At 32.8% G+C, this 21,752-nt stretch overlaps 1 protein-coding gene across 1 annotated transcript in view; it reads left to right on the top strand.

The window, feature by feature from the left end:
- LOC131850726 (serine/threonine-protein kinase tousled-like 2) overlaps nucleotides 1–21,752 on the top strand; it is a 36,440-nt gene that overhangs the window by 9,539 nt on the left and 5,149 nt on the right. Inside the window, exons 3-10 of the mRNA XM_059201068.1 lie at nucleotides 600–653; nucleotides 14,345–14,435; nucleotides 16,535–16,687; nucleotides 17,109–17,269; nucleotides 18,045–18,134; nucleotides 18,987–19,127; nucleotides 19,552–19,757; nucleotides 20,398–20,644. Coding sequence (XP_059057051.1) covers nucleotides 600–653; nucleotides 14,345–14,435; nucleotides 16,535–16,687; nucleotides 17,109–17,269; nucleotides 18,045–18,134; nucleotides 18,987–19,127; nucleotides 19,552–19,757; nucleotides 20,398–20,644 — 1,143 coding nt within the window. The remainder of the gene's footprint in view (nucleotides 1–599; nucleotides 654–14,344; nucleotides 14,436–16,534; nucleotides 16,688–17,108; nucleotides 17,270–18,044; nucleotides 18,135–18,986; nucleotides 19,128–19,551; nucleotides 19,758–20,397; nucleotides 20,645–21,752) is intronic.

Genomic DNA, 21,752 nt, shown 5'->3' with positions numbered 1-21,752 from the left:
GCGGGTGTGTACATAAATAGTCTGCTCGCAAATGCACGTTTGTGACTTATCGACCTACAAACAGATTAGTGCTCTCTCTGTCAGAAGTTCCGAGCTTTATCGAAGTGTCGATACGAATTGCTTAGTAAATCATACGCTTATCATGTTTGTCTGTCTTTATTATTATCATAGAGTACAAAAATCACAGACCTTGAATCTGTGACCATAACATAAATAAGTGCTCACTGGTATTCAATAGTAGTTAATTATGATATAATCACAAACTTAACTTTTTACTTATGTTATACGTTTGAATAGTTGGTTATTTCTTGCAAGAGTACTAAGTGCACGGATTTATTAAAATAGACTACTTTTGCCCTCCACACAACCTCATCAATTTTTGTTTAATAGGTATGAATACGTTTACAAAGTGCTATGAGAATTTGTGTATATATAGAATAGAGTATTTTTAATACTCGAATGAGCAAAATTTTCTGTTCTTGCATCGCCCTTTTAGTTTGATATTGCCTAATTCTACTTTCTGGCTCTTATTCTGTGCACTTTATTCTTTTCGTCTATTATTTTTATTTACACTGAGCGCCTTGATCGCGTGTTCGCAGGTGAGCGCGAGGGAGATACTAGTAGAAACTCAACGAGCCTCCGAATGTAAGACGGTGAGTTAACTAAGCGTATTTTACGTATAAATATACTATACGAATTGTTCCTACTGACTATACAACCAAGCTAACGCCACGCATTCTAAATATTAATTTAGCCTTCGCCATTTTAGTTCCTACACTCACAAATCGCGATTGTGTAGGTTTACACTTGTGTGTGACGAGCCGTTGCATGATGGCATACGTTAATAATAGACCTTATTGTGGAGTGTCATGCCACGTTTACAACGCCAGTCACCTTGATATCGATTAGGCTTTCGTCGACAAAGATATAAGGGAGTATTGATTTTCTTGTAAAGTGTGGGTGGTATTATGTTTTCGTTCTATTATTAGGTATATTGGGGTAAAAATGATTGTAGTACAATCTACCTTTTATAATTTCATTAATTTCTTCTTTTTCGTCATTCCTTTTTAATTAGTGAGCTATTTAACTAAATAATACTAAATAAATGGTTATAATTTTGTGTTGTGGCACGGTTCATCAATCAATCGATACTTTCATTCCATTACGTTGCAAATTACAAATAATAAATGCTGTATATTCACAAATTATTACATTGGTTTTCATAATTATTAATTATAATGTTCTTTTTTTTTCAAATATATTAAAGTTTTATTAAAATACTAATTAACTAACATAGTTACTGAAAGAATTGCTTTCAGGGGATGACGTTAATTATTATACGTATACTTTTATTTTAATCGTGTGAAAATTTTTCCAAATACCCCAGAGGGATGACTCGAGGGAGTATGGGATTCTTATCTATCTATATACTAAAAAGCCACACGGTATACCTAAGAGCGCTATCACGTTACATGAATAACCTGGTTTAATTCTGAACAAATATACATAATATTAAACGCCCGTTATAATACTCATGAAACTAAACTTTCGGAGCGTAGTCAAAATATAAATTTAATTTTTTAATACATCGATGAATCAAAATTACACCAAAGCATATTTCGCCTGTATGTCCTCTTTTGGAAGTTGAAACTATTATTGGATATAAGTTTGTTTTACCCATTACTACTACTGTAAATCTGTAATACATTGTATTTATTACTTCTTTATTTGTGTAGTTTTGTGTGTATACTCATTATTAATCGTTGAGTAGGTATTTCGACAGCACAGGCGTACACGTAATATAAACAAAACTATAAATAGTTGTTTTACAAGTCAACATATAGTATATGTACCTACGGTTCATATAAAATACACGTCGTCTAAACTAGTTTGTGATAAACTTTTAAAATGTATTAAATTGCCAATTTACAATGCCACTCCTAACGGTTAAGGATACTTACTATACCGATAGATAGGTAATTTAAATTTGACATATTTTCCCAAGAATATTAAAATTATTTTAAATATATTGTGTTAAATTACTCTCATGCGAATATAGACTTATTGTCTTATAAAAATAATATAGGGTTATTCTATACCTAACAATAGTTACTATAGCTTCTCTAATGTACCTAGTCTAATTTTATTGTTTGATGAGACTAAATATTGAATTGGATACCTACCTACTATTAATATAGTAGATATTATAAATGTTTATTTAATTTCGACATTTTTATAGCTGCTTGAATTATTGATTAATGACACTGATAGATCTTCGAGCAGTTAAACATCGCTTGTCATAATTAATGACTATTGGTTTAGTAACTATATAAAAAATAAATATAAATACAATTGTTCCTTACAATTGTTATGTATTTACATCATAATTTTTAGAATTGTACTTTGGACTTTGAAGAGAGAAAGAGTAGAAGTAGTAGTGCAATTACCATCTTAAAATTCTATCCATACTAATGTATAAACGTGGAATTGTATGTTGCTCTCTTTGTTACACTTTTATGACAAAACGGCTGATTGGATACTACTGATATTTGATACGACCGTTTTACGAGGACGACATAGGACCTTTTATCCCAAAAAATAATCTAGCAGGGGTGAAATAGGGTTTGTGCCGACGAATCTGCGGATGACAGTTACATAAAAATTATAGTGTACAATGAAAATGAATTGATTTCTTATGTATTGGAATATTGGGCATATAAGTCAACGGCCCACCTAATGGTAAGCGGTAACCATCGCTTTTCTACTTTTTACATCAACAGCACTTATTACATCATGTTATCATGTAACATCTGTGATACCTCACGCGTTGTCATTCCAGAGGATTAAGATGTCATGCATCTTATTCTGTAATTTCCATGCCTAATCTGCACTCGACCAGCTTACAGAGCAAGCTGCTTGGATGTGGATTATTAACCAACGGGGTTAATAATCCACTAGTAGTGAAGTACCACGTCCGGTTGACTTCCACGCGGTTCTTCCTGGAAACCATTGTTTATCCGTGGTGAATTTGCCACGATGGGCGAACTGACTAAACCTCATACTTATCCTCCACCAGCGTATACCGTTGGTGCAAGCGAATGCACCATACCATGGTCTTTCCTTAAAAAAAACCTTTTACCAGTGAACCTGTGTAGTGCAAGTGTGCCAGTTAGGTCTATTCGTCCCGTAGCGTGCGAGCGGCCCGCCTACCGTGTGACTCGGTGCCGCCCGGCCGCGGGGTCAGCGACACGCGCCGTGCCCGCGGCCGATGTCGAATGCCGACTTCTATATTACGAAGCCACTTGAAACTAAATCAAAGCATGTAGTTACGTAGTTCTTTTTGACTATTTTTTTAATTTTGTATCTGTTTTGGGTCACTGGTATCTCACACTCACACAGCTAAATAGATATTGTAGACAGACTAGGTTAGGATTTTTTAGAAGTATGTTGTTATTATATACATATATGGTGTTTTCGAAACGATTATTTAAGTATACAAAAAAGATTGGCTAACCGTTATAGTGTAGTATAGTTAGTAGGTATGTGTTGAAAAAGTAGTTGACTAAACGACTTTTTTAATTTATTATTAACGCTTGTTTGTCATCAACAAACAAAATACGTTAAATTTTAGAGAAGATATCGACTGGTACTCTAAAATGTTTTTGTACCTATGAAATAAGTCGATCGCGGACACATTTCAGGATTTTGAAATGTTAATTTGAAGCTTTCTATCGTGTGTAACTTAACCAGTTAGTTCATAAAATATATACAAATAATGTACTTACATTTTTATCTACCTATATTTTGTTTTTCTATATGATCTGCTGATTATTTTCATCTATATTACCTTTTAATTAATATATTATAAAAAGATAATTAATTACCATTACATTTTTAAGTTACCATACATATTTTGTCAGCTTTATGGATCATTTATTATAAAAAGACATGACCGAGAATGTTTACTGAGTATGCGTATTTACGTAGTTATCTATCTACCTATACAATCATAATGACAATATATAATATGTAGGTGTCGTCTAAGTACCTTTTAATGTATATTTTGCTGTTTGCTTATTCAGTTATTGAATTGTAATACGTGACGTTAATTTCTGCATCGAACATAACCAGTTGGCATTCAACATCGAGCATTTGTTTGGAATCCACTATGTAGGTGTACAAGTACGCCGGTCGGTTGATCCGATATATAAACTCGTTTGTACGTAGATATACGTTTATGTATTGCATGTATCTAGTGTAGCCAGAGGTACATAGATTAGAGGCAGAGCTGGAAGAGTCGTATCTCGTACGACAGGCATACTTAATTCGCACTGAGAGAAAGAGAAGTAGGCACAGCGCAGTGTTCAGTCAGTCGGTTTGCACACTCGACGCGAAGGGAAATTATAACATGGCGCACACGGCCTCGCCCCGCCTCGGCTACAATGTGCCGTCAAACCTCATTCCACCGCACCGCTTAGCCGCCCGGTTCCGCAGTTATTTTTACACAGCCCGACCTTTCGCACCGGTCGTCACCACACTCCAGCATAACTAAATTTATCTAGACGCACGTAGCACACACATTAACGATCGATCATAAGTTTTCACAACGTAACACATTCGCCGATGATCCGCTTCGGTGCTCGATGTACTCGTACATATTTCGTCGTAGTTTGGCTTTGAATTTACGTGATGATAGTAGCATACGAAACGTCCACTCGCGCCAGCAGCCGCGGAGGCAATGAACGCGCCGAAAGCGGGGCCGGGGCGGAATGGCGCGACAACCGGTGGCGGCGGCGGCGCGGCGGGCGGCTCGTCAGCTGAGCGTCACGCCGCGACATTGCAAGGTCCGTCCGTACTGGCTCGCCTGACCCACTGTGCCGCCCGTGCCGCTTCACTTCTTCGAAGATCATCTAGATTAAATGTCACTTCAGATCATCATATCATAACGATGTAATAATCTAAATCATAAATATATGGTTTTGTTAGAAATGTTCACTAAACATTCGAATGGGAATGCCGGTGGTGTACGGTGCGGCGGCATCTTATGACACGTCATATTGTGAATGGAGCGCTGCGCATGCCCGCCACGCTCGTCGTTAGCCAAGTTTATTTTATATTTCACTTTAGTGGTGCTATTAAATTTTCATTCTGCACTACGATTTTTATGAAGGACTAAGAAATGACTATTAGATTGCTAGGAGATGGCGAATCATTGATTGAATACAGATATTGTATTTACATTGACTTATACTTTACAAGGAATAGAGTAAATTTGTAAAAAAAAACCTTTATAATCATCTACTTAATCATAGAGAAACGTCATAAATTCGTACTGGTTTGTTGACCCCAAAAGCTTTCGACGTTGTCCAATTGGATCAATATTATTGTAAGCTATATCCAAATGTCTACTACTACCCTCAGCATTGAGGGTGCCAATAACGACGCTAGGACACTTGTATTATGAACAGAATTTGGATTGTGTTCATAATACAATTATTACAAGTTGAGTGTACAAATTATTTATTTCCAGAGCTTTTTCCTTTCCTTTTATTACCTTCTATAGAAACTTCAATACCGTAGAGACAACGTTGGTGCCGAATATCTTCAATGTAACGTTATTCATACCGTTTCCAGCATTAAGTCTTCGTTCTGTATCAACGGTGTATTTACTATCCCCACTCATTTTATAGTAATTATATCACCGTTACTTAATTGTGTATGGCGCAGAACGTAGGTACCTTATATAAATAGAATGTGCACTGTATTACTATATTATAGATATAAGATTACGACACAAATTCTGTAGAAAACCTTCACGTGAGATATAACATTATCTTATCGGTGAATAAACTTGGTAAATTGAAAGCATACACATTGGATGAATTTTGCTACAGTGTTATTGTGTTATCAAGAATTGACCAAAATTTTTCTATATGCGATTGTTATACGTGTTCGTTTATACTTTTAGAATTGAAATGGATATTGTTACTGCTATATCAATAACACTGACTTTATTAACTTCATATATAGATACATAATTTAGCTTAAATCATACCATTTTTGCAGGAAGCAATTAGTGAACAATAAATATAAGTAATTCGAAATTTAGTTATGCATATACATCAAATACAATCTAAATTTGTTAAATAATAATTTCCATTTAAATACAAAATATATAATGCATATTACTAATATTCCTTCGTCATTCATGAAATAAATAATTAAAAAGAAGTAAGTAAAATAATTAAATAGATATAAAACGTATATTTTTTCGGCAAGTTTGAATACAATATTGAGACTAGTCAATGCAATCTAACAGAAATAATCAATATTTCACGTAAAGGTTAAACTCCTATAGTTCCTAGTTGAGGCTTGCACACTTGTGGTTGAAGTTGCGCCGAACCCTCCCTTTTCTCACCTCTCACCCTGTACACCCCTCGCACTAGAAAATTGGGTTAAACAGCACGCGGCTGAACGCCGCACCGGAAGAGGGGATTTTGGGGTCCGCAGAACTGCGCTTCCACAATGAATGCGGGACAGAGATGTGACTGAGTATTGATTGTCTTTCACATTGAGACGCAGTTCCTGCGGCGCAGTAATGCATACGCCCCTGATACCTAGTTGAAATCTATGTACCTAATATTATATGCTTTTTTTTATTTACATTACATTATTTGAATTTGTCATTAAAATTTATTTACATGTTTTTGTCTCAGTATAAACTACAAAATCAAATTTACAGTATATCATTGTATAACATATTTCATTACTACTATATCTATTATTTGCGATTTCTTTAAGTTTTCGTTCTTTTTGGCCTTAAGAATATCAGTGAAATCATATCAGCTACCTGCTATTTTGTCAACGGGTTTCAACGATATAAAATAATAATAGCTATCGATGATTTAGATATCTTGTGTTAAGTCTTTTAGATTACTCATCATCTGCATATGATACTTTTTGTTTTGAGAATGATTTATGTTTTAGAGTTATACAAAATTTGATTTATAACTGAAAAAAAAATTGCCAATATTTTATTAACTATATATCTGGACTGTGGTTCCTCATGTGATGCAGTAGTAGGCAACGATGTGTGTGATCAATAGTGATTCTTGGACTACGCTTTGTTGGTTTATGTTCACATAGTTACTCATAAAATATTATAAGTCGTAAGTGTAGGTAGAACTGAATCAAACATGTAATAGTAGTTATTAGTATAATGAATAAAAATTATCTAGGTTTTCGTGGTGAAGCAATATTGTGATAATGTTAGCGATAAAATATTCAGCTCGACAATAAGTATTGCCTTGTACGCTTATTTATTGTAGCTTGTAAGTAAATTAATATCTACATAAATAATAAGTACTTACCTATCTACGTGCATTGGCAACTCGCTAACTTTCCATTCGCCTGATGCTAGGTAGACACGCTAAAAATAGACGCGACAATAAACATAGCGCAGGCCAATCATTGGTTGATTTGTAAATTGATGCAGATGCGGGCTACAGTTTGTAATACTTTGATTATTGTTGTCTAATTTATTATTGTCTTAATTAATTGATCCGAAAATATGTATCGTATTTGATATTTACTGCAATGTAACAATTTCTACAATTATAAAAGTGTTTAATTTTACTTATAGTGAATTTTGTTATCTACGGTTGGAATATTACGTCAGGTTAGCCTTCAGCAATAGGTGAAACTTGTATGTTATTAACTTTGTCTGTATCACGTGGCCGTCCTTTATTTTCCTTATCGTTTTGATCCAATCGAAATGTTTCGCTCGCTAGAGACTTTTGTTGCCAGCTTAATACAGGCAGGAGGTGGCACTATACAGGAGAGGGGGGCAAGAGGCACCGAAGGGAGTACATACAGAGCGGCAACGTTCCGCCGTTAATGCTAATATGCCCAGGCCAGCTTATGTCTCTTTCTGCATTCGTTACTGACTCGGCTAGTTAGTGCACCAAGTAGTTTATACAAAATAAAAAAATGTGAATTCAGTACCTAATGTTTTTTTTGCAATCTTCTCTGTGCTTTCAGAGCTTACACTCATTTTGAATTCTGTCTTGTTACTTCTGTTATCGTTATTTTAATAATCAAATATTTTGTAGATATTTATTTGTATTCTATATTCATTAATTATTTATCAGCTGTTTATCTCGCAAAAAGATTAAATTTACAATAAGTATTATATTCTATTAGTCTCGATATTTGGTTGAAGTATTTTGTTTGTGAAAATATTTTTTTATTACTTATTAATTATTGTAAGTAAATCACCAATTTTATTTTTTTTTCATGTCAAGGCTTAATTTTTATTTGAAGTACTTGATACATTCTAATTTCCAATTTTTTATATGTTGTATACATAATACAGTGATGTTATTATACATCTATAATTTTAACTGTATAATTACACACCGTAAAGATTTGACGTAATATGTTTTATTTATAATCTTTCATATTTCTAGTAGACCTGAAGCGGTATTATACAAACCCATTTTGATTTTATGACGTAAATATGTTTTCATCCCGATAAATTAGATAATATAAAAAAAAAATATTTGTTTTGAATAGCAATTTTTATTCTATACGTTTGCTTTAGTTATACGAGTTATTAGGTAATAATTTAGAATCTTTTGACTCTGGTATTTTGAGCACATTTAATGCTTTTAGTCAAATTCATCTAGTAGTTTACTACCGTACTACCCGTATGTAACTAATATATTATATAATTTTAAGAGTGAAAAAAAAACCAAATACTTGGTTTGTTGTGTAATAAAGAAATTAATACCTACGTAAATAGGTAAAATTTATTGAAGATTTTACCAGCATTTAATATTATGAAGTAGTAGTATTTAATGATTAATATTCTGTAGACATTGCAACGCTGTAAATAGGTGGCGAATAGATTAGGTTTTAAAATGGTGCCTAATTCCTGTTAGCCATATTTTTCACTTATGCACACAAGTTTATCACGTACGGTGCTTGGCTTGGATAGGTATGCACACAAGTAGACATATAATATTGGTACATACAGACTACATCGCGGCACAGACGCCTACGTAACACGTCCAGTAAGCAGTTTGTTGTGGGGCACGAGCGCCGATATCACGTACCTACTCGTTCGCCGCGGTCGGTCGGTGGCAGAGGCGCTGAGGCACTCCACCCGCCACCCGCCAATGCCACCTCATTGCGGGAATAATCGGTCAAGTTGTTGGATTCGTTCTTCGTATCAAATATTTTACCCATCAGTGTACAAATCATAATGCACTTATATCATTATTAAGTAGGTATGTTTTAATACATAACAAGTCTAAATTAGAACAAAACGATAACTTTTATTGCATAATCCCTTGGAAATTCCATTTACTGCAAAATTCCAATTGGTCCACAAGCACGATGGCAATCGAGGGCTGTTGACCTGTCTGCCGCTCGTTGTATCTACTGTAACGGTGTTATTCATAAAACTTAAGAAGCCTTTATAAGCCCACTATAACAGAGCTATAAAGGCTTTATAAAAATCTCTATTTATAAACGCTCTATAAAGCTCTTATAACTGTTCATTAGCAATCAGTTCTATAAACCCTCTATAAACCTATGATAAACCTCTGATAGTGAAAAACGTTATTCATAAACGCTCTATAGCGGTCCGATAAAGTTAAAACGTCAAATAGCGAGCCTATAAAGTTAACAGAGCCAACTCCCTACTTTAGCGGCATTTTAACCTAAAAATTGTGAAATAATTATTCCGTTAATTAATAAAATGGAAGCAATTACGACTATTTCTACAATTAATTTAATTGATATGTCAAGAAATCGTCAAAAAAAAAACATTTAAAAAAAAAGTCAATCCATTTCTTTTACCAGATAAGTGCTTTAAATATAAATACCGATTCAATAAAAGTACTGCTCGATATATAATTTCCTTGGTGTACGATCAACTAAAACAAGATCCCAGAGGTGGTGCCGTTTCTCCAGAGTTGCAAGTATTAACTGCTTTGAGGTGTTGGGGACGAAGAGAGGTAAGTTTTTTTACAATACATTCATCAATCATATATTTATATATATATATATATAGGATAATGTAAGTTTTCATACAATTCAAACTCATAATTAATCTTGATATCTTTCATTTCATAGGTTCAGGATGATTGTGCTGATCTTCATGGACTCAGTCAACCCACAGTTAGTAGGATATGTAGTAGGGTGGCAAAGGCAATTGCTCAGCTTGCTTCCACTTTTATAAAAATGCCAGAAACTGTCACAGAGGAACGGTCTTGTATGACAAATTTTGAAAGTCTGGCTGGTTTTCCAGGGGTTACAGGGGCTATAGACTGTACCCATATTAAAATTAAAAAAACAGGTGGTGATGCAGCCCAATATTACATAAATAGAAAAGGATATTATTCTTTGAATGTGCAGGTGATAAAATTATGTATTATGTGTAAAACATATCTATATTGTTTGATTAACTAATTATCATTACATAGTATAAAACAAAGTCACATTAAAACTATACAATGCATGTTGAAGGGGGGTTATAATAGATTCAAGAGGAAGGTTTATATATATATATATGTACTAGTAATGTATAAAGTACTTAATTATTTTGATTTTAGGTTGTCTGTGATGCAAAACTTGTAATAAGAGATGTTGTAGCAAGATGGAGGGGCAGTACTCATGACAGTAGAATATTTACTGAGTCAATTATAAAAGAAAGGTTTAATAATGGTCACTTTAGAGGACGTTTACTCGGTGACTCAGGGTATCCACTTCTGCCCTACCTTTTTACACCAATTTTGCATCCTGTATGTAGAAAGGAAGAAAGGTATAACTCTGCCCATATCAAAACACGGAATAGTGTGGAAAGATGTTTTGGAGTGTGGAAACAGAGATTCCAATGTTTACTACATGGATTAAGTGTATCGCTGGAAAATGGAAAGGCAGTTATAGTGGCTTTAGCTGTGCTCCACAATATCGCTATTAGTAGGAATGACGATATATTAGGTAATTCTTTTAATGAAACACTACTTTATTTTTTCAATATTATTTAATAAACACAATTTTTACAAAAAATTTACTATACAAGTTTCTGTACAAACACTAATTTGTTTACTATGAAATGATTATCAACTTCAGTGCATTCATAATTTGCACTGTTACACAATTATTACAACTAGCGGTTGCCTGTGACTTCATATGAAAATGTATTTTTGTAAAAATCTTCCAGAATTAATTATTTTTGAAGCCTCACAGGTCTGCTATGAATATGTAACTTTCAAACTATTTATCCAGATTATGTGTAAAGGACAAAGTTTTAATGTAGTTTATACATTGTTGTTATTTATATCTTCTGATATATGATGCAGTCACAGTCATCCATTGAATATAGTTATACAGACATGTTTCTAATCCTTGTTGTTTAAGCTGTGTTTTGATAAGTAGCAATACATTATATTTTTCAATAAATTATGGGCCTGTAAAGTAATAATATTATTAATTTCAGAATATGAGAATCTTGAAGAGGTTACCATTCAATCACAACATCAAATTGATGAAGGAATGGGCAATGGTGCTGTAAGAAGACACTCTCGATATATTTTGGATACATTTATACAAAATAATTTTTAATAAAATAAATTATGTTAATTTACTTTGTTTACTATATTTTATATTTAACTTGTTACAAGTTGTCTACATACTTGGATTGTTTTTCTTTCTATAAAATATCAATTTTTGTTGTAGAATTTCATACTCCAAGTCTAAATTTCTTGCTTTCTTTCTTTCATTATCCATTTGTATATTATGTAATTCATTTTTGTTCTTGATCTCTGTATCAGCTATTTTTTGTATATAATTGTTTGTATTTGTGAGCTGTATAATAAAAAAAAAAACAATTATTTAATTATAAAAAATATTTGTATTTTATTGTGTATAAATTTATTTGGGTACCTTTCTTTTTTTATTACATTTCTTTCCTTCATTTGAAATATATTCTTTGGTGCTGCCACTTTGAGACTACAAAAGAAATAACAACATTTATATATATTAAACACCATATTATACCAACCAATTTAATAAATCATATCAAACATCTCTTTATAATCTTTGGTCCCAGTCATTTAGCACACAAAATATATTTAAAAGTTCTATATTACTTACATTTTCAATAATTTCATCAAGATCCAAAATAATTTCTGGCATCTCCGGTGCTTTTTCATTCAGTTTTGGTTCTCTAGGTTTGTCTGGAATCTTTTAATTACAACATGTACATTTATAAAAATAATATATATATGTTATATAATATACATTATGCTGAGTTCATTGATGTCATGATATAATAGATACTACATATTATATATTACTTACAGCGCTTACAGGTACATCTATTTCATTTATCTGAAATATGAACACAATGATTAATGAACCTACACTTACTACCTTTACTTTTTATATTATATGTAATGAAAAAATAAAAAATAGGTTACATGATCATCTGGAATTCCTGTTTTAGCGTCAGAGTCATATAGATTGGTGTCCACGTAAAACTCCTGCGGTAACCATGCCAATATGTCTGTACTGTCCACTGGAACAGTCACAGTAGGTGGTCCTCCACCAGTTTTATTCAGAGATCGCCTCTGGTCTGCTAAATTTTTCTTTTTACATATTTTGATGACTCCCCACTGATTTTATTTGTTGCAATGTGCGTCTGCTACCTTTGCACATTGCATTAAAACTGAAAAATATATTGAAGTGTAAGTACATGAGCAATAACAATTCACATATAAAATTATACTAAGCATGCAAGTTACTCTAATCTACGGGCTAGCTTCTACAAATAATAAATAACCTATCCATAACTTCCAGCCATCCTTTCTTTTTACAGTTGTTGGTATTCGTATCCGTATTCTTATTTTCTAGTACGGCGACACGTTCGCGGATCAATTCCAACAATAAATTCTATCAAAAATAAGGTATGCATTAAATGAATGTAATAAAAAGTTAAAACAAGTGAAATTCAAAGTCGTACATAAAAAATAATTTACTTGATCCAAAACTGGACAAATTAACAAATATTGATAAGTAAACACAATCTTACCTTGTCGTCTTCCAACCAATTTTCGCTTCGTGCTCTCTTTTGTTTATCCATTTTAAAATTTACTAGACAATGAAATCCGTAATATGTAATCAATCCGTTAATTCTAATTCTAACGTAACTATATTAAACCAATCGTAAATTATAACATGCAATTTTAAATAAAACAATCGTTTTGACAGAACCAGTGTTGCCAACGATGTTTTATTGAATCCACTATATAGCAAAGAAACCTCGAGTTTTACAAAATATTTAAATCAATATTAATGAATTAATAAAACTACTTGAAACCATTATATTAAAAATTTGCATAAAAATACATGCATATTTAAACCAAAAATCATTGTAATATTTAAAAACTATGTAGAAATACTTCTATCTTCCCTTAACTTTATTAAATAGAAATACAATTACAATAAAAAAATACAATTTTATATATATTCAATAGGAAAATGTATAAAAATGTATTAATTTACATAATTTGTTCAATACTGGAGGAGTTAATTCTGCTAGATTTAGTGGTGAAGCAACTAAAATAGCAACACTGATTACGTCACCTGCGTATATGGTAAAACAGTCCAACGTCAAGATTGCAACATAATGATAAAAACAGTCCTATAAACCTCTATTAGTTAGCGAGGCTTTATAATAGGTTTATGAATAACGCACTTCTATAAACCTTCAATAGCGCTAATGAATGTTTTAACTAATGAGCTCTATAAACCTTCAATAAGTTTTTTTATGAATAAGACCGTAAATATTTAATATTCTTACCTATAATTTTGGTATTTCAATGGCGAGCTTGTATTTGCAGAATTGGTTTGTAATTTGATATATTATTTGTTGCTTTCTACCGATCAATGAACAGTTTAGTATTTTCCAGTGGTTCGACAATACTTTTCGGCCTTGTATCCTTGTAAAATGGCGCCTCGCCCGTCGTTGTTATTATTATTACATTCGGAGCAAACTTCGTGACGATCTCCACTCTGCCCCCCTCCATCCTTCCACTACACCGCGCCCCGCGGATGCGTATCCGATTGTCGCGGCTGGCGTTTACAACTTGTCAAACTAGTTAGGTTATTTATACGAAATGAAATTAATAAAATAGTTATCATGGACTCATTTCATATCACGTAATTTGTGAGTTTAAACGATAATAATTCAGAGTGTTCTATAATCAATAACATTGTAAGCAAAGTGAAAATAAAGTGACCGAGTCATATGTAAAGACGCCATTTTTCTTTACAGATGTCAGCTGGGTCACAAATTCAGATGGCACCACAAACTACTGTCAACACGGGGCAACCACTACACAGTCAGGACTCCAATATGAGCACAGGTAAATTGTGATTTAGTGATAAAAGTGCAAGTTTGTGGTTGGATTCGTGTTCATTATTGTGAGTGCTTGATACATGCCGGGCTTCTCGTTGGCCTAAAGTTTATTTACAAATTGTGAGACTTCGTAGAACACCTGTGAATAACAGATATTAAAATCAAACTAGTATTTGTGACGTCATTTTGTCGTGTATAATGCCGGATCGGAACTGTGAAAGTGCTGTTTTTCATTTCATACAAGACAATTTTGTGCCAAAATGCATGACTATAAAAGTGGAGTTAACGTAAACCACGTCGGCCTACTGAGCTCCTTGTCAAAAAGTGAGTCAATGATCATGATTGTTTTAGTTAATAGACACGTTTGTTTTGCTAATAAGTATTATTATATATTTGTTGCATAAATCATATATAAATTTTGATACAAAAATCTGCAAGAATGGACAATAGGTAATATTTAAACTAGTCGATAAGCCTCTGATATTGCAGAACAGTGAAATGTTTGCTGATAAGTTAAATGCCTATAAAAATAACACAGTCATTGAATATTGTGTAGTTTGTTCCTCATTCGTCCAATTTCAACCTTATATATATTTTTTAGTCAATATTGACATGTATTTAATGATATTTGAAATTGTTTAACTTTATATAATATATTGATCTGTACTGATCTATAAATTAAAACCTTCAACTTTAGGTTTTGTAGCATGGTATGTAGATGACACAATATTGACATACTCATATAGTTCTGTTACACCATTCAAAATAGTAACCTAAGTGTACTTACCACGGACTTGTAGTTCTGTATCAGGTGATCTGGTTCCTGGTGTCTCTGGTTCCTTACTGTAAGTCCCACATGATGTGGTTGTAGCTAGACTCATTTTGAATTTATTGTGTCTGTCTGTCTGTGAACTGTCTGTTTATATCTTACAAATACTGTTGCAAATTTCACTTTAACCGTCTAACTGTGAATCTACATTTTATATGATTTCTGTGTTTTTCCCCTCCACACTATGCTCAAAAGCAAAATATAATTATATAATTTTATACTGAATATTAATTAGATTGTAAAATTAAATTAAGCATGGCATCAGTGTACAAATTTCATACTGTTTTTATTAATTGCTACATAATTTGCAGAAATTGTATAAAACAAATAATAACAAAAATTTGTAATTTAACATTGTTATTTTTTTCTTATTGTTTATTGGTGCAATTTAGATGTGTTCTATTTAATATCAATTGTAGTAATAAGTTTACTATGGCTATAAACATTAAGGTGACTTGGTTCAACACTTATGTTCAACTACTTACTGTAGTGTATGTTCAAAAATATTTAAAAACGAAGCTTCTAGTATATTTTTTTGTTTGCTCATTTGTTACAATGTTGTATGTATATAACAGGTTTAATTCAGTGCTTAAAACAAAAATGATCTTGTTTTTGTTTATTCTTTGAAAGAGGACATTTACAGGCCTATGAGACATATAACTTGATCTACTTAGCGTTCATTATGTATGTGGATGTGACATGCTCTATTCAATCATAGATCATCATGTTTATGCATGAAACCCCCAAAAGGCATGCAAGACTAAAGAAAGCAAGGAATTGCTTTAGGAATATTTCCTTACAATTCTATTTCTGTATTTAAAGCATTATTTAATCATGTAACTGCTGCTTGCTTTAAGTAACTATTTTAGAAGGTACTTATTTATATCAAAATATATTTAGATAATAGCAGGGGTCAGTGTTAGAAAGAAACATGGCAGCAACTGTAATGATTGGACAAAAACAGCACAATTATTATGATAATAATGTGTAATTACATATTAATGTAATATATACTTGAAATTAATGAAGTACTGCTACTATAATATTATAAATGTATGTCTGTCCGTACATTCAGTCTGTCTTAACTGTTTGTTACTTTTGATCATCCAAACAGCTGATACATCTTTGATCTAAAAAAAAGTAGGGGAAGTTATAGTAATCAGCTATTTACATTTATAGAACCCACTGCTCATATAAATATAATTACAATAACTAATTCTATATTATTCAAAAGTCCATTATTGTCTGTTTGAGATTTACAGTTAATGATTTTTCAGGGTCATCGCATAGTGATAAAGAAGTTGATGCTTTGACTCCCGAAAAGTCTGCTGCAATGCGAGGCTCGACTGCAGGTCCAGGCGCTGCTCTTGTACCACCAAGTGGTGCAACACCTACTATAGCTATGCCAGAAAGAAAAAGGAAACGAAAAGGTAATATTTTATTCGCTAAACAAGACAAAGAAGCAATACCTCTTAACTTGTAATTTCACTGATTATCTCTATATATATGACACTCTTCAACTGAAGCACAGCTGGCTAATCAAACAGCATGGTATATATGGGTTCTTTCCTTTAGTATCAGTCTTTGTATCAGTTGTCTAGTCTCATAACACAAGCTCCGATTAGCTTGGGACTAGATGGCGCTGTGTGAATTATGCTGCTAAAATATTATTATGCTTTATACTTTTTAGATTATTATGTTATATGTTCTCTTTTTGATGGAGTGATGGACTTGTCTTTACCGGTGAAAATCACCAAACAGTGAGAACTATAAAAAGATGATGATGCCTAAGATTTTTAATTGGAAGACAAAATTTAAAAATTCTTATTATGTTACTATATGACATTCCAGGAGAAGAGGGCGTTGGCGGAGGTGGGGGCGGCGGCGGCAAACAGAGGCATAATTCTTCAGACAAAAATATTCGAGAATACTTCTCGAAACATCCCTCATCCAGTCCTGTGCGACACACTGGCGCCAAGTCACCATCACCTCAGGGCGCTAATTATCCTATGGTAATTATTTCTATTTATCTCATGTATCAAATATGAAATATCCGAACAAATTATGACAAAAATATTACCGCCTATTGATTTTTTTCTAAAAATTAAGTTGCACTAATAATGGGTTAGTTACGAAATTAATTGAATTATTTATTTGAAATCTATCTATAGTGTTTAGAAAAATTACTTTAGTGGTACTGGGTTTACGATAGAATATTCTAGACGGTAAAGTTTTAAAACGTAACACCATTATTTTAAGTATTTGCATTGTTTTACTGTAAGATAAGTCGCATATTACTCTGCAAGATTGTCAAAGGGGGAAGGTCATTATATTTTTACAAGATGCATGAAGTAATCATTAAAGGCGTTTGTAAAAGAAAATAGTTATACTTATTCATTTTATCACATTCCGGATTTATGAAATTGGGGTATTTTCCATAATTTATAATTTTGTGTTTATTCTCTGGTAGCTTCTGAAAACTTTGGCCTTTTTAAAAATAATTTGTATATGTTATATTTAATGTAAAAACAAATGTTCATTGATTTTGTTAGAAATCTCATGTGTTATTAATACTACATAATTTGTTATAACAAAATGTTAAGTTGAATAATACCAACTTGTTTGCATTAACTGCTTGTTCTGCTATTCCAATAATATAGCTTTTACACATTATTGAATTTGTCCGAACTAAAAATCTGATGCTAGGTTGATCTTAATTCCTAGCATGAATGTATTTAATTAACATACAAATGGACATTTCTACAGAATATATATGTATTTGTGTAGTACCCACCGTCACCTTCGTCGTTACTGTCCACGGGAGCAGATTTTTTACGTTCTGCTTCTCAGCAGCGACCCCATACATCTGTTAAACAGGTAGATATTATTATTTTAATAATAATCGCCATTTTATTTCTTTAATTAACATTGTCTGCTAATTATAACACTACAGTGTTATAATTACTGAATAAATATAAAATAGTTTTGATTTGAATAAACCGTATTTTACTGGTGATAATAATAAATTATTTTTAATAACTTAATAATAGTTCAATATTTTTATCACATTCTATTGTTATTCGTATTACATGTTCATATATAGAAAAAAAATTGTAAAATGCTAATTTACCATTTATATTTTTTATTATATTAATTGTGGGTTTATCAGTATAGTATAATACTAAAATGAATTTAAAATTTGATGGTTTATATAGGTAGGTTTATATTCAACATATATCATTTGTGTGTGATACATTTCATAATCTGAATCATTATTTTGCTTTATACTAATTTTGTAACCATTATAATGTTTTTAATTTAGTTTATATTAAATATTATGTTAATTTATATTGGAGAAATCTAAATTACTGAAAAAAAAATTAACATCACTTGAACTTGTATTCTTTTTTATTTGTATTTTAAAAAAAATAATAATACCGTAGAATGAATATTGTCAATGCTATCAAAATTTTTAATATCATATTTAAAAGCTCGAAAGTTAGTTATTCTAAAAATAAAATTTTAATGTTCTATTTTTGTTATGTACTGATTGTAACAGTAATGTTTCCTTTTAGGCATCATTTTGGTTTGATCCTGCAACACAATTGATTTATTTTAATTTCTTCCAATGAAATGATTATTTCACACATTAAATATTTCTTATTGCTAACAAAACAGAATGTATAATATTAATAAATTTACTATCTGTTGTTATTTGTTTGTTTAAAGGTTCAAACAGAACTGACATGTCAGAGGATACAAGAGTTAGAAACTCAAGCGTCATCTGACTTAGAAGTAAGAAATAATAGAATAGAAGAATTAACAAGAAGTAATGAAGAACTGAAGCATCAAGTGCAAGCACAGAGCAAGGTCAATATCCACAAAATAGCTGTATTAGCTCTCAGATTAAAATAAAACAACTACTTAAAGTTGGAGTATTGTGTGCCTTATAGCACTGGCATCTCGATTGTGTTATCAGTTTACGTTCGGGGTATCTAAAAATTACCTAAAATTACATTGTTATTGTTGTTGGTTGGATACAAATGTGGGGTACATTCCATTATGTAGAAGAATTTTTAGATAGATATAAAAAATAATATGTTTTTAGTAGCCTTGCCATAATTGAGTACGATATTTATACTAACATTCATGTATGCAAATGGCAGGGGTCAATCATGTATGAATAAAAAGTGTAACAAGAGAAGGGTGGATTGAAGGATGCTCTAGTGATCAAGATTATAGATATATATGCAATGGCGTAAATGTAGATTGTAATTGAATTATTTAATTTCAGGTTATAGAGCAACATAAATCACACATAAATAAGTGTATAGACGTTGTTAAAAAGTTGTTGAATGAGAAAAGTACTATAGAAAAGAAGGAGGCACGGCAGCGGTGTATGCAGAACCGGTTAAGGCTTGGTCAATTCGTCACACAGCGTGTCGGTGCCACCTTCCAAGAGAATTGGACTGATGGATATGCATTTCAAGAACTTACAAGGTATACATTTATACTATTAAATTTGTTACTACTATTTACAGTTTCTTTTATAAATTTTTCGACATGTTTTATCATGGTAGACTTGGTAAAAATCGTCTCTGTCTCATCTGTTTTGGCTATGAAGCCGCTTGCTTTGTATGCTGAGTATTAATTTGAGAAGTGTATTATGGCAGTTAAATTATAGGGTATGGAGGTCATGATACATTAGTCTTCAGGGTGCAACACATAAAAACATGTCACATGACGCTATTATGTCCATGTATAGCTGACGCTTACCACTGAGCTCCTTGGTCTTTCTAATCACGTTGAAAGAAGCATTGAAAATATGCAGCAGCAAAAATATATAATAAAAAAACATATTAGTTATGAAAATGATAGAAATAACTTCAACATTATAATTAATTAGCAAGTAAACAATTTCATTCATTATTTCAAGTGCTTCTAAGGGCATTTATTCAATTACATCAATTTAAAGATTCCTGTACATTTTATCAGAACGTTTTCAGAACCTTAAAGTGGTTGTAGATCTTAATTAACTAGACGGACGATGGGTAGATGTTTATGATAAAGCCCATGTACCTAAATAAATTAATTTAATTTGTATTTTACATTAAAATATTGAATGCGGTAAAACATTTAGGCGGCAAGAGGAGATAACCGCTGAAAAGGAAGAGATCGACCGCCAGAAGAAGCTGCTGTTCAAGAAGCGGCCCTCGAACAGCGAAGGTGGTGGCGGGAGAGGCAAGCGGACGTCGAGTGCGTCCACGCCCACCACGCCGCAGCCGCCGCCGCTGCACAACGGCACCGACGCGCCCACCTTCCTCAAGCCGGATCCGCTACCCAGCATGACCTGGCAGGAGTACTACGAGGCCGATGAGATATTAAAAGTTAGTTTCCTATTTGGTATATTCATTACGGGTCTCTGACAGAGCTGGTGCCGCCTTATTCTTTGATCAGGACCACGCGCAATCGTGAGGGGTGTATTTTACTATTTTATTTTATCAAATAAATAATAATAATAATATAGTTGGTAGAAAAATTATTTCATAAAAATTATTTAGATTTAAGTATGGGTCCCATTCTGTATCTTATGTACACTGCAGACATACCAACATCGGATAATATATTATCTGCTACGTTTGCCGATGACACTGCCGCACTTTGCAACAATGAAAATCCGAACATTGCGTCCATGGTTTTGCAGAGTCACCTGAGTAAGGTACATGAATGGATGGAAAAGTGGCGCATTAAAGTGAGTTCCAGCAAATCAGTACATGTCACCTTTACCCTGAGAAAAGACAACTGCCCACCGATTAAACTTGGAGATGACATTTTACCCCATCAAGATTCGGCAAAATATTTGGGCATACATCTTGATAGGAAGCAAACGTGGAAAACACACATACAAAAAAAAATCGCGATCAATTGAATGCACGGCTCAGAAACCTGAACTGGCTGACGGGCAGAGGATCATATGTAACCATGGAAAACAAGATACTCATTTATAAAACCATAATAAAGCCAATCTGGACATACGGCATCGAGTTATGGGGATCAGCAAAGAATTCCAACATAGAGATTTTGCAACGGTTTCAGAATAAAGCACTCAAAACCATAACTGCTGCACCTCTATTCATTAGAACAACAGAATTGCATGAGTACACGGGAATGAGAACAATCAGAGAAGAAATAGAGCACAGAACAAGAGTATACAGAGATCGTATAGGGGCGCATACCAATATCCTTGCAACAGCACTACGAGACCCATTGCAATGCAGAAGGCTTAAGAGACTCCATGCATGGGATCTTATTCACCGATGAGACGGTTTCCTCACTGGAGGTATAGTTCTCTCCCGTCAACAGTCCCACAACCAATCTGTTAAAGGCTTTGTAAGCCGATTGCAGGATTAAAAAAAAAAAAAGATTTAAGTATATCGCGCGAACTCTCTCGCGTGAAATCACAAAATTATAATTATTTTTCTACCTACGCCAATG

Source organism: Achroia grisella, unplaced genomic scaffold (genome assembly GCF_030625045.1).
Source record: "Achroia grisella isolate CSIRO2021 unplaced genomic scaffold, CSIRO_AGI_Agris_v1 utg779, whole genome shotgun sequence".
Classification (NCBI taxonomy): domain Eukaryota; kingdom Metazoa; phylum Arthropoda; class Insecta; order Lepidoptera; family Pyralidae; genus Achroia; species Achroia grisella.
The sequence above is the reverse complement of the archived record's forward strand: the minus strand, read 5'-3'. Positions and strand labels throughout refer to the sequence as shown.